Genomic DNA, 14,631 nt, shown 5'->3' on the forward strand with positions numbered 1-14,631 from the left:
TGACTGTTTCCTTTGCTGTGCAAAAGCTTTTTATCATGATGAAGTCCTAATAGTTCATTTTTGCCTTTTTTTCCCTTGCCTTTGGAGACATGTCTAGCAAGAAGTTGCTGTGGCCGATGTTGAAGAGGTTGCCGCCTGTGTTCTCCTCTACGATTTTGATGGATTCTGTTTCACATTTAGGTCTTTTATCCATTTTGAGTCTACTTTTGTGTGTGGTGTAAGGAAATGGTCCAGTTTCATTCTTCTGCAGGTGGTTGTCCAATTTTCCCAACACCATTTGTTAAAGAGACATTATTTTTTCCATTGGATATTCTTTCCTGTCTTGTCAAAGATTAGTTGACCATAGAGTTGAGAGTTCATTTCTGGGTTCTCTATTCTGTTCCATTGATCTATGTGCCTGTTTTTGTGCCAGTACCATACTGTCTTAATGATTACAGCTTTGTAATAAAGCTTGAAGTCTGGAATTGTGATGCCTCCGGTTTTGGTTTTCTTAACATTCCTTTGGCTATTCATGGTCTTTTCTGGTTCCATACAAATTTTAGGATTGTTTGTTCCAGCTCTGTGAAAAAAGCTGATGGTATTTTGATAGAGATTGCATTGAATGTATAGATTGCTCTAGGTAGCATAGACATTTTAACAATATTTGTTCTTCCAATCCATGAGCATGGAACATTTTTCCATTTCTTTGTGTCTTCCTCAGTTTCTTTCATGAGTGTCCTGTAGTTTTCTGAGTACAGATCCTTTGCCTCTTTGGTTAGGTTTATTCCTAGGTATCTTATGGTTTGACTCCTTAATTTCTTTTTCTTCTGTCTCAGTATATAGAAATACAACAGATTTCTGTGCATTGATTTTATATCCTGCCACTTTGCTGAATTCCTGTATGAGTTCTAGCACCATTTCTTTTTTTGTTTGCATCAGTAAAGACATTAGGAAGCTCTTAGGTATGAGCAGTTCTCCCTGTGCTGTCAAATGAGAACCTGATTTTTATACATGGCTTGTTTGGCAGCAGTCCAACTCATAATAAAAGTAATTTGGAGGTAGCAAGTGGAAGAGATAGTAATTAAAATTATGCTGGATTTTTTGACTTTGGTTTTTTTGACTTTGGTTTTATTTTATTAAGTCAATAAATTGGAATTCTGGATGATAGTTAATTTTGTTTTGAAGATAATTAGTTTTTTGCCTATTTCTTACTGGAGAAATTTGCCGGTTTCCCTGCCCCCCCTTCATTGTTTCCAGTATGAGCCACATCAGTCATAAGTGTCATGGGAAAAATCTAACTACTGCTTTACCAACGTGGATTACAGCTAAACTGGCTCCTTTCTCTGAGGTTAATTAGTAGGAGTGCTAAAGATGTGTTTTAACCTTTTATTATTTATTTTATAAGCAAACAGTATTTTTTAAATACAGATTTATTATTTTTTAAATCACGTCTTACCCCACGGGAGACATCTGTCTTCACATCAAAATATTGTGAAATATTATATTCCAAAGCTTTTTAATACATGTATATTTTAGATCATGAAAATGTGTCGTTCTAGTAGTAGCAGCAGTAGCTGACATCTACTGAACATTTATCACTTGCCAGGCACAGTCTAACATCTGTGTTTTCCCAACAGCCCTGTCAGGTGGGATTTACTATTTTCTTAACGTCATAGATGGGAAAACTGAGTTGCAGAGAAATTAAACAACTTGCCCAAAGTCACCTAGCTAATAAGCTGCAGGTACGGAATTGAAACCAAGGCAATCTGACTCCAGTTACTATTCACTCAACAAAATATATCATGATCAGCTTCCATGTGAATAAACATGCATCAGTAGCATTGTCTTGATAGCTACATGCGATTCCATTTTAGGGGTATGATATTTAATATAACCAATCTCCCATTATTGGGCATTTAGGTTGTTTCCAATTTTTCTGTGATAGAAACATTGCTGTGATAAACATACCCCTGTATACTCTGCATGCCTGTCTCATTCTTTCCTTATATTACACTCCTGTGAATAGAATTTTTGGATCACATTTTTTGAGACTTTTATACAAATTTTCAAATTGCCCTTCAGAAAGATTTTTTGAACACTTCCATCAGAGTGTAAATTTCCTTATGCCACAAATAATGATTATTATTCATACTAAATTTTTGTCTCTTTGACACAGAGATAATTGTATTTATTGTTTTATAAGGTTAAACTTTTTTTCCCAAATAGTTATTAGACATTTGTGTTTCTTCATTAGCGAATTATCTGTTCTTACCCTACTTTATCTAATTTTTCGGTAAGGATGTATCTTTTTTTTTTTTTAAGAATTTGTTTTGTTTTTAAATTTGAGAGAGAGCAAAGCACGAATGGAGAGGGTTGGGGGAGGACAGAGGCAGAGGGAGAAGCAGACTTCCTGGTAAGCAGAGAACCTGCCTTAGCGCTCCACCCCAGGACTTTGGGATCATGACTTGAGCCGAAGACAGATGCTTAACCGACTGAGCCACCCAGGCGCCCCAGGTGTATACCATTTTTATTAAGAATACACTGTCATATTACATAAAGGATACCAAGTTTTTGTCATATATGATACAAATATCTTCCTCCAGAAATTTGACATACAGATAAGAATTTTTTAAATGTGAAAGTCTCAAAAAAAATAATAGATTTTAATAAAAAGAGGCTCAGAAAATATATGACCTAATCTTTGCAAAAACAATTGATGTTGTCTTTCAGTCAGTGATAAATGATAGAAAATTAAGAGCTTAATAGGGAAGTCAGTGTTAATAAGGGGTTATTTTTGAAAGTGGTCTTTGTCAGTCCTTGGGTTCACCCCAAGAAATGCTTTATTTTCATGTGAACTAGAGACCACTTTTGCTTTTCATCTGCAAAAGTATCCTTATTAAGATATTTTTTCTTTATAAATGATTTTGTAGAAAAATAATCTCATTTCCAGATATTTGACCTATGCCCCACTACCGCCCCAAATGATGGATTTTTAAAACGGATTGTAATAATAGGAGATGAAACTGCCAACGGAGAGAATATTTTGTAATGAAGTCTTTTGATACTTTTTAATGGCTGTCAAAGAGATTATAGACTCTCTAGAAATTAATTTAATTAAAAATTTTCCCTCCAGATTTAAAGAAACTTCATTTAAATTATATTCTAAGTCTCATGCTTCAAAACTGTCTAGGACTTGGTGTGATTTTAAATAACTTCATTTAAAAAGGCATTTATTGTAAAAAAATAATTATGTTCAGTGGAGACAAGGCTTTTTTTTCCCCACTCCCTTTCTTTTTTGGTTTCATAGAGGAAAATGAGAAACGCTATTTTGGGGACAAGATTCTCAATAGAAGGGAATCCTTTGGCAGCAAGAATAAACAGCTTTGACAGAAATGCACCCTTCAAAGGAAAAGGACTTTGGCTTGTTCAAACTAGGGAGTGGTGATGAGCCCCAAGGCAAAAAGGATATCCCTGGTACAGGGGCTGGGTCAGTACCAGGCTGTTGGGTGGGAACAGTACTGTTACAAAAGCTCCTTAGAGCGGCTTCATAAAAAATTGATGAGTTTTGAGATGCACTCCTTTTCCAGCTGTCTAGGGAGGATCAGTTATGTTCCAAGGAAGTGATTGTATTTTACTCAAGGCCACGTTGTTCCCTTTAGCCTTTGATACAATAATAGTAGTAGGAGTAGTGGTAGTAGTAATGATAATGATAATACATAAAATATAAATTCTACAAACCTGGGTTATTGACCCTTTTCCTTTCATTTTCCAGAAAATAAATCACACATCTACAAAAGTGGATTAATGATTAATTTGAAGGAAAGTCTCATCTTTAATTTTAAAATGTTTTGAATTCCTTTTGTGGTTGCTGTACATACAGAAAACACTTTTTTACCCATTATATTTCTGGGGTGAGCGTGGGTATGTGTGTATGCATGCTCACATATTAGCCTACATTTTCAAAGTGACGTTTTCAGTAGAGGGAATTGCTCTTTGAATAAATACACTTGGAAAGATGTATAACAAGCTAGCCATCCCACCCACATGTAATTCCACTTGCAGTTACGTGTGGCATTGCTGATTTGGTTTGGCTGGATATGACTTTCATGAAGGTATAGTGAGGTGGTCAGAAAACTCAACTACTTGGGGCGCCTGGGTGGCACAGCGGTTAGGCGTCTGCCTTCGGGTCAGGGCGTGATCCCGGCGTTATGGGATCGAGCCCCACATCAGGCTCCTCCGCTGTGAGCCTGCTTCTTCCTCTCCCACTCCCCCTGCTTGTGTTCCCTCTCTCGCTGGCTGTCTCTGTCAAATAAATAAATAAAATCTTTAAAAAAAAAAAAGAAAAGAAAACTACTTGACTCAACCACTGAGCATCCATTTCCTTTGATGCCAGATTACTGGCAGTAGAAACAGTGGATGGAATGGTGGCAGAGATCCCCATACGCATTCCTCCAGGGACAGAGAAAATAGAACTGCCCTAATGCAAGGTCTCTTTTCTCACTTATTCAATCGACAAACTTTTTACTGAGTATCTACTATATACCAGACACGGGTTTGTTTTCTGTGCCATTCCTTTGTCACAATCCACTCCTTGCTAAAGGCTTCAATATCCCCCCCCCCTTTCCACAATCCCAGTAGACACACAGGGTCTTGATGCTACCTGGAAACTTTGGATCTTTCCCACATGGAAACTCAAGTCCTATATCCCCCTCCCTTGAAGGCCCTGCTAAGGTGGAGTGTTATTTATAATAACCCCCTTTTTTCCCCATAAAATAAATAAGCCCCAAGGTGGAAAAGTATTTTAGAGAAAAAAAAATAGATTATATTATGAGCGTTTTCTCATGTTACTGCGTACTTGTAAATGTTTTAATGGCTGGGTATTATTCTATTGTATACCTTAGTTTCTTACCATTTACCCAAAACTTGGTTCACAAGTTTGGTTTATTTCCTTAGGGCAAAATTACAAAGTTATTGTTTAGGCACATTTGTAAAACAAATAATAATACAAATTGCCAAACCACTTATAGGGAGTTTATAGCAACTTACAGTCCCATTAAAGGCCTATTTACTATTCGTAACATGGTACCCTTACCCTCATTGAAGACTAAAAACTTTAAAAGTCTTCACTGATTGTTTCTGATTTACATTTTTTTTATTACTAGTGAGATTGGACATTTTTTCACATGCTTATTAGACATTTTTAGTTTCTCTCTCCTGAGCTATCTGTATATGTCCTTTGTCTATATTTCTCTTAGAGTTTTTATAGTCTTCTTATTCATTTGTATGAACTTACTTCATCTTAAGGGTGTTAATATTTTGTCTTTAATATTTATTGATCACATTTGGGCGAGAATCCCTCCAATTACATTATTTGCAATCACTTAGAACAGATAATTTGTTTTGTTCAATGAGATGAGATCAGCTTTATATCATTATATGTAGGAGGTGGTTTTCAATGTCTAAAAATTAATACATACTTTAGAGCATGCTAAGGACATCTATTCTAGAAACTTCTATCAAAGGGAGAATGTATAAGAGTTAAACTACAAGAAACCTTGATCCTGTCGGTGCTTATGTATTGATAGACCCATTTGTATTCTTACTGCATTTGATGTGTGGCTCCTGTGCTGTGCTTATTACAAAATTATGAGATCTGTGCCCAGACTGGGACTTGACACAGGTAATGACCTGCTTTGGAATTTACTGGATTCCAGATAAAATTCTAATCATCCTTCATTCCCATACCTCAGTTTCCCATACTTCAAAGAGGCCCTGAATAGCAGTCCTCATATGTTCTCCTTTTTCTTTTAGACAGTTCTTCCTCAGTCCAGGAAGATGAAGAGGTAGAGATGGAGGCCATCAGCTGGCAGGCCAGTAGTCCAGCCATGAATGGACATCCTGCCACTCCAATGACCTCTGCTCGTTTCCCCAGCTGGGTCACTTTTGATGACAATGAGGTCAGCTGCCCTTTGCCACCAGTCACCTCTCCCCTGAAGCCAAACCTACCACCTGTTGCATCTGTCATTCCAGATGTGCCTCATCACTCAGCTGGGTCATTTAAGAAGAGGGAACGTCCCAAGAGCACTTTGATGAACTTTTCCAAAGTTCAGAAGCTGGACATTTCATCCTTAAACCAGCCGCCTTCCATAACCGAGGCTCCACCTTGGAGGGCAACCAATCCTTTCCTGAATGAGACTCTGCAGGATGTCCAACCCTCCCCTATCAACCCTTTCATTGCTTTCTTTGAGGAGCAGGAGAGGCGCTCCCAAAACAATTCCATTTCCAGTGCCACAAGCAAGAGCCAAAGAGATTCTCTCATTGTCATCTACCAGGATGCCATCAGTTTTGATGACTCAAGCAAAAACCAGTCCCACTCTGATGCTGTTGAAAAACTCAAACAACTCCAGATCGATGATCCGGATCATTTAGGCAGTGCGACACTTCCAGATGATGATCCGGTAGCCTGGGTTGAATTAGATGACCACCCACCTGGTTCAGCACTGTCCCAGCCCAGGGATGGGTGGCCAATGATGCTAAGGATCCCTGAGAAGAAAAACATCATGTCATCTAGGCACTGGGGGCCCATCTACGTCAAACTGACAGACAGTGGTTACCTGCAGCTGTATTATGAGCAGGGGCTGGAGAAACCATTCCGTGAGTTCAAGCTGGAGATCTGCCATGAGATTTCGGAACCTCGGCTCCAAAACTATGACGAGAACGGCAGGATCCACAGCCTGCGAATAGACCGTGTCACGTACAAGGAGAAGAAGAAATACCAGCCCAAACCTGCAGTGGCCCACACAGCAGAGAGGGAACAGGTGATGAAGCTGGGCACCACCAATTATGATGACTTCCTGAGTTTCGTCCGTGCAGTTCAGGACCGGCTCATGAATCTGCCAGTGTTGTCGATGGATCTGAGCACAGTTGGCCTGAACTACCTGGAAGAGGAGATTACCGTGGATGTCAAGGATGAATTCTCCGGCATCGTGAGCAAAGGAGACAACCAGATTCTCCAGCACCATGTCTTGACGCGGATCCACATTCTGAGCTTCCTCTCTGGGCTGGCAGAGTGCCGCCTGGGCCTCAACGATGTCCTCGTCAAAGGGAACGAAATCGTTTCCCGGCAAGACATCATGCCCACCACCACCACAAAGTGGATCAAGCTCCATCAGTGCCGTTTTCACGGGTGTGTGGATGAGGACGTATTCAACAACTCACGGGTTATCCTGTTCAACCCTTTGGATGCCTGCCGGTTTGAGCTCATGCGGTTCAGGACGGTGTTTGCGGAGAAGACCTTGCCTTTCACGCTCAGGACGGCAGCGAGCATCAATGGGGCTGAGGTGGAGGTGCAGAGCTGGCTTCGGATGTCAGCCGGCTTCTCCTCTAACCGAGACCCTCTCACTCAGGTCCCCTGCGAGAATGTGATGGTTCGTTACCCTGTGCCCAGCGAGTGGGTGAAAAACTTCCGCAGGGAAAGTGTCCTGGGGGAAAAGTCTTTAAAAGCCAAAGTGAACCGGGGGGCGAGTTTTGGCTCAACTAGTATGTCTGGCTCGGAGCCTGTCATGAGAGTAACTCTGGGAACCGCCAAGTATGAACATGCCTTCAACTCCATTGTGTGGAGGATAAACCGACTGCCTGACAAAAACTCAGGTAGGTAGAGGTTTCTCTTCTGTGAGAACTGCCACGTGGTCACACGAGAACTGGGGTCAGAGTTCGGCATTCTGCTCCCCTGTGAAGGGCTGGGGTTTGTTGTGTGACAGAAATATGGTAATGGAAAAGTGGGACCAGAGAAGCAAAAGTACTTCAGCAAAAAGTAAGTAACAAACATGAATGACCCAGTTCCCCCCGTTTTCTCACTCCCTTATTATCCTACTTCTAGAAAGCTCTGCGTTATTCTTCTCAGCTGAGTTGTTAAGCAGATTTGCAGGGCAACTTATGAATTTGTATTCTTATTCTGACTCATTTAAGTATTATCTCTGGTGCCAGAAGCTGTTTCCAGATCCTAGAAAGCCTCTGGGTTCTGAAGAGGTATCTTTCTCACTCGCCTTGAGTGTAGGTAAAGGGGTCAGTTTATGGCCAGTCATATATACAGTAGGGGTGAGGAGTCAGACTAAATGATTCCAGTCCTCTTGTGCGAGACCTGTCAGTCATAACATCTCCAACTCAGAGTTGGGATTTGAGGGTGGGGAAGAGGAGAAATGGCCTCTGATCGGACTGGAGATCCAGCCAGGACCAGAAGGTCCAAAAGGGCTAACTTCTGTCAGACACAAAGTAAAGGAAGGTACACTTGATTTAAACAAAGAAAGCAGGCTTACCAGCCCTGGCAGGATCCACAGCCTGCGAATAGACCGTGTCCTATCTGGTGTCCTCTACTGGCTGCTCACAGCTATCAGGGGAGCTTTTGTGCTTGGGTGGCTTGCTCACAGCTATCAGGGGAGCTTTTGTGCTTGGGTGAGCACAGAACACGATGACTTTCCTCGGGGGTCCAGTGAATTTAATGAAATGACAAAACTAGGGAGGAATCCAACCAGCTCTAATAGCCTTATTTCTTAGAGTAAGTCTGAGTGACCTCAATGACAGGCACTAAGCCCGTGATCCTATGATCCTTTAAACCACTTCTCAAAGTTTATTGTAAACTTTGCCCATTCATTACCTGAAGTTAGATGCCCTAGCCAAGCAAAAAGGGGAAGGTTTGGAAGAACTCTTGATGGAGATGTCCTTCTCTTCTGCAGCTATTCCCCTTCCGTTCTCACTATTAAACCCTGACAGTATGTTTAGAGTCTTCATTTCCTGTTCTGCGTGTGGAGTGGCTGTGTCATCATACCCAAAATGGGACGTGATGTGACTGCAAGAGGCAGTACAATCTGGTCACCTCGCCAAGCCGTCCAGGCAGTGCACACACACCGGGGCATTCTGTGTCAGACACTGGGTGTAGCGGTGCAAAATAAAGAGACAATCAGACCTCTGTGTTTGAGGCTGGATTTGCCAAACACCCCCACCCCCATCCCCGTTTCTAAACTGATGGGATTTTAAAAAACAAAGTCTTCCTCTCTCTGCTTGCTTATTCATTTCTCCTGAAATTGCATTGTGTTCTCCTGGTGATAGTGCTGTGATTTCTACCTCAGCCATGGGACCTGTCTGAATTGATGGAGGAGAGGAAAAGCCCTGAACTCTCCTTTGGCACAGAAGCCCTTGAGAAGAGAAGTGAGGTGTAAGGGGGCGGGGGGGGAGCTACCGTTGAACCTGCTGGAGACTTGACATCCAAAAAGACAAGGCCTCAGGTTTACGTTTATCGGAATGTTTGGCCCTTCAGTTTGTTAAGCATGGATTCAGTTCACTCCATTATGGAATTACTGAGTCTTCAAGCTGGAAGGGGACTTGGGGATAACTCAGTCAAACCTTTTCATTCTATAGATGAGAAAATTAAGGCCCAGGAACGACAGGACTTACCTGAAGTCACAAAGCCACATCCAGGGGTCTTTTCTCAATACCCCAGCTGCCTCTTAGTAGAGGACACCAGATAGACAGAAACATGAAAGACTTTCCTCTAAGAGAAGAGAGGTTTGTAGTTTTCTCAGTGTGTACACATCTATCTCATTTGTTTCGAAGTTCTTTCTCTCAAATATTTGTAAATACTGTGTGAGGGAGTTTTGGTTGTAAGCAGCAAAGACAAGACAAGACAAGACAAGACAAGACAAGACAAGGAAGGAAGGAAGGAAGGAAGGAAGGAAGGAAGGAAGGAAGGAAGATAGATTGTTGGAGGGTAGCTCGGAGAACTGAAGGAAAGGTTGGAAAGGTTGAGCAAGCAGGCTCTTGAAAGCAGAACTGTGAGATGTCTCCTCAGGCTGCAGCCATTGGGATAAATCCTCATGAGCCATTTTCTGTCCTTGCCACTTGGCTCAGGAGTCAAGGGGAAGATAGCGCATTTTGACTGACATGACATGCGGTGCTGGGGCAGATTATTTCCCAAAGCAAGAGAGGAAAAAAGATTGTTACCAAAAGAAAGGGGGGAATGGGTGCAGGACAAGGGAAAATATACGTCTTCGGCAAACACTTGTCTTAATGCTTCCCAGCAGGTTAGTGTTCGGCGGGCCCAAGGCCAAGGAAATGCGGTTTATTTATTGCAAATGTATTTCCTGATTACTGGAACCTTTATCTGTGAAAGATTTTTGAAATACAGGACAGCATAAGGATATTTGGGAATATTTCTCACGTAAGCTACCCTGCCACGACTGCTTTTGCTTTCATGGTTACATATTTTTGTTTTATTTTTTAAAAGATTTTATTTATTTATTTGTCAGAAAGAGAGAGAGAGAGCACAAGCAGGGAGAGCCCAGGCAGAGGAGGCAGAGCAGGCAGGGGGAGAAGCAGACCTCCCCACTGAGAGGGAGTCCGATCCGGGACTCGATCCCAGGACCCCAGGATCATGACCTGAGCTGAAGGCAGACGCTTAACTGACTGAGCCACCCAGGAGTCCTGGTTATACATTTTTAGTAACACCCCCCCCCGCCCCGCCACACACACACCCAAAAAGGGCTTCTTATACTACTCCTGGCCAATCCTATATTTCTGGGGAGGTTCAGGAAATCAGCAAGACCCTTTTCTGGAAACTCAAGATGTACAGGAACTGAACTGCGGTCAGATGGCAGGCTGTTGGCATTGCCAGTGCTCTCCCCATCCAGTGTGCCCTCTGCTAGTTGTCATCCCTTTTCTGAGTTCATCTTGGGCTTCAGATAGCCTTGGGAAGGTGCTTTTTACGGGTTTTCATCATTCTCACACCTGCATTTACAGTAAAGGAGACCAGAAGCTCTGCATGCTTACTCCTGCTTGCAGTGGCCCTGTACCTCCAGCCCCCAGCAGGCAGGACAGTGAGACCGTAGGCAGCATGGGACCGCCGGTCAGCACCCCCAACTTGCTGCAGCCACAGCGGGCTCATCCCAGCCCTGCTGCAGAACGATTAACAAGCTGCTGTTGGGAGTCCAGCGTGGTTTAAACTGGCAGGTCCAGCCCTGCCGTGTGCGTGTACAGCCACCCCTGCCTTCCCACCGGGCTCTTCAAGGACCCCTTTCACCCTGATCCCAGAAGCTTTTCTTAATCCTAGAAGGTACCCGAAGAAGTCCTACTGCTTTCCCAGATCATCCGCCAGGAAACCAAACATTCTGTCCTGCACGGGTAGCTTTCTTTGCTTGGAACTCCAGTTCTCTAATATTAGACCAAGAGAAAACAATTTCAATATAGTTCGCCTTTTATGGAAAATAGAAATCTGAATTTTAACGTTAAATTTTCTCAACTTCATCAAGGAAGATGACAAAGTGCGTGGGCTCACTTAGTTCATTACCATAAATTAAACTATACCAGCTCTCAGAATTGCACTTCCTACCTGTCCACCAGCCCTGCACAGGCATTAGTTGATGCCGGGAATCATGAAAGAATGCCACTTTCATAGAGCTGTCTGTGAATAGACTTGGAGAGGTGAGCTTTGTGGAAAGTAATGATTTCTCATAATTCCAACAATGTGCAAATAAGGATAATTAGGTAAAACCGTTGTTCAGGTTGCCATCAAATTAAAGAAACTCCTCCTCCTATGTGATTTGTAGTGATCTAAATCTATAGCGATACGCAGAGAGGAGTTTAGCACATAATTCAGAGTCCGATCTGAGTTTTATTCCCAGCACTGCAATGTAGTAACTCTGCGACCTCAGGCAATTTACTTAAACCTCTCAAAGAAATCTTCTTTTCCTCATTTACAGAAGAGGGTTATTAATACCTAGCTCGTTAAGAAAGAAATTAGATAATGCTTTTAAGTGTTTAGGACAGTCTCTGGCCTGTAATAAATATAACAGATAGCTATGTAATTGCAACTGTAATTTTTAAAAAAATCACATGGATTCATTTTTAGATAATGTAATTTTTCCTATTACAGGTATCCAATTTAAAATTTCTTTCCTAGAAACCAGTGCAAATTGCTCAGTTTCCCAGAGTATTCCTCTTTGGAAGTAACCACTGAAATATGCTTTTTGTGAAGTAGAGCAAAACAAATACTGCACTCTGCAGTGTTTTCCTTGGAGAGCGGGTGTGCATGTCCTCGCTCTCTGAGATTAAAAAGTCCTGCCCAGACTAATAAAGAAAACTGGAATTGTTTATTTGGGGAAACTCAGATAACTAAGGGCCGTTGCTATTACATAAGGAAGTCAAAGCCATGCCACGTTGTTTATCCATGGCAAGTTGCCGTATGGGGGGTTCCTAGAGCTCACTTCTCCACTCATGTCACCCTGCAAACCTGGTCTTGAGGTTGGGGATCCTATGGGAAGCTGTGACTCAGACAGAGTGGTTAAAACACCTTGGAGTCAGAGCGCTTGGGTTCCGTCCTCTGTCTGCCACTTTCCAGCTTTGACCTTGGCTAGTTTACTTCCCTCCCAAAGCCTTTGTGGCCTCATCTGTAGAATGTAATGACTATGACCTTAAGGGATTGTTACGAAGATGCAGGGAGAGGGTGAGCGGGCAGCATTTGAGAGAGTACAGAGTGCTCAGCAAACCATGCTTTCAGACGTTACAGCCATGGAACTGATCTTTCTCTTGACTCAGATATCTAATAACAATCCTCAACTGGAAATACCTAAGTTTTCCATCCAAGCACAGTAGAACTAGCATAGATGTATAGAATTAAAGAACAGGAAGGGACTATGCCTGGCATTGTCCAGCCGCCCCTTTACTACCCATCCCCCATGTCCCCACCTTCCAAATCGGGATCTGAGGCGAGGAGAGAACCAAGGACTTGGGCAGGATCTCTGCCACTTAGCAGGAGAGCCAGGAGTCACACACAGTGTCCTGTTAGTCTGCGTCCTACCCAGTGCACCACACACACCCTTCATGCATCAATGCCGTTTATAAGGGCTTCTTCATTTACATATGCCATCTACCCACACGAACGTGCCAAAGCATTTTTGTAAAAATACGAGATGCTATTGAGAAAATTCTCCTTTCAAAGGGAACCGTTCTTTTGCCCCATGTGGCTGTCCTCGATGTTTTATTAGGTGCTAAGTGCTGCTCCCTTTTATTCCTTTCTGCCAATCTACAGATCTGTGCCTCTGTTTCTGGTATTTGTGCTGTGTTCCCATATCACCCTGACCTCAGCGGGCAGAATGACCCGTTTTTCAGGCTGTGGGTTTTATTGCTAGGATACAAGCTCCTGTAATCAGATAGTTATATCAAAGGGTCTGAGGCACAGGCAGTGTGATTTCTGTTGAAGTACATCCTCGCTCGGCATTGGACCCTCCCTCTGAAGGACGGCCGGGTGTGCAGCTCGCGGGCAGTCTTCAGGCCTTCTTTGTTATCAAGGTGGCTCTTTGGGCCTCTCCTTCCACGTCGCTCCGAAGAACCTAATGCCTAGATTCTTTTCCTTTCATAGCTTCTGGTCACCCACACTGTTTCTTCTGCCACCTTGAACTTGGCTCTGACCGGGAAGTGCCTTCCAGATTTGCCAACCACGTGAACGTGGAGTTCAGCATGCCCACGACTTCTGCCTCCAAAGCCGCTGTAAGATCCATCTCCGTGGAAGACAAGACTGACGTCAGGAAGTGGGTCAATTATTCCGCACACTACAGCTACAAGGTAGCGTCGGGAGGCATCTGGCTCATGTGTCCAAGACCATTTGTTTGCCCCCCCGCCCCCCATCTTGTTCCCTTTAGCAGCGCCTGCCATGGACGCAAGTGTTGTCTTACTGCCTCAGAGAGAGGTACACCACACGTGGCTGTGGATGAGTCTGCTCCGATTTGAATGACTAATCTCTCTAGCGAGCAAGAGAAAGGTGGGAAAAAAAAAGGCAGACGAAAGAGGAGAGTATGATGTCTTTCAGTCATGAGTAACATCCAAAGAGTCATGGGGTAAAGGGGTTATTATTATTATACGATATCATATATTGTACATTATATATAATATGAATATGACGAATGAGTATATCATAATATTACATTCTCATTCATAATATATGTTGCAGAAGTTGTGAACTTGGAAGTGGAGGGGAGTTCAAGAAAGTGCTAACCCAAAGCATGTATTTCAGCTTCAGAGTTGAAGAAGTAGATCTGACTAAAGTCCGGACACCTATGACCTGGTCACGGGGCTATAACAGGACAAAATTCAAAAGCCAAGCAAGCTTCTGTAATAGTAACAAGATCAGGGCTGTGGAAGGAGAAAACAAAATTGGAGTGTTCTGACGTAGTAATTCTATCTTGAGGTGTTAGAAATTCAATAGCAGATTAAATGTCAAAGACAGAAAGTGGGGGTTATTGAAGGACTATTTTGCAAAGTGGTTTAATATTTTTTATTCATAATAATACCCTTAGATTTTTGTGGTTATTTATTGTTCTTTAAATGTTTCCTTGGTTGTGTTATCTAAAATCTTAAACTACCGAAAAGAACAAATACTCCATCTTGTGGCCAGGAAAAAAAAAATAGCACTTTCATCAAGCAATGACCCTAGTCAACTGCTTCATCATAAGTATCCAAAGTGGTAAAGAGAGGAGCAGCTTTAATTGTGAAACTCTCTTGCTTGACGTATTTCTTTTCTGAATTGTCAAAGGCTTCAGTGCGTGTCTCTTTCAAGGCAAGATGAATTTATTAATCCCTTTATAGTTACAGCTACAATATTACATA

General features: G+C 42.4%; 1 protein-coding gene across 2 annotated transcripts in view; it reads left to right on the forward strand.

The window, feature by feature from the left end:
- The window catches only part of STON2 (stonin 2), a 150,750-nt gene that overhangs the window by 128,841 nt on the left and 7,278 nt on the right, over positions 1-14,631 (forward strand). For both annotated transcript variants that reach the window (XM_040641587.1, XM_040641588.1), the window contains 2 exons: positions 5,791-7,629; positions 13,388-13,590. In XM_040641587.1, the coding sequence (XP_040497521.1) occupies positions 5,791-7,629; positions 13,388-13,590 (2,042 nt within the window). The remainder of the gene's footprint in view (positions 1-5,790; positions 7,630-13,387; positions 13,591-14,631) is intronic.

Source organism: Ursus maritimus, unplaced genomic scaffold (assembly GCF_017311325.1).
Source record: "Ursus maritimus isolate PB19 unplaced genomic scaffold, ASM1731132v1 scaffold_25, whole genome shotgun sequence".
NCBI classification, from domain to species: domain Eukaryota; kingdom Metazoa; phylum Chordata; class Mammalia; order Carnivora; family Ursidae; genus Ursus; species Ursus maritimus.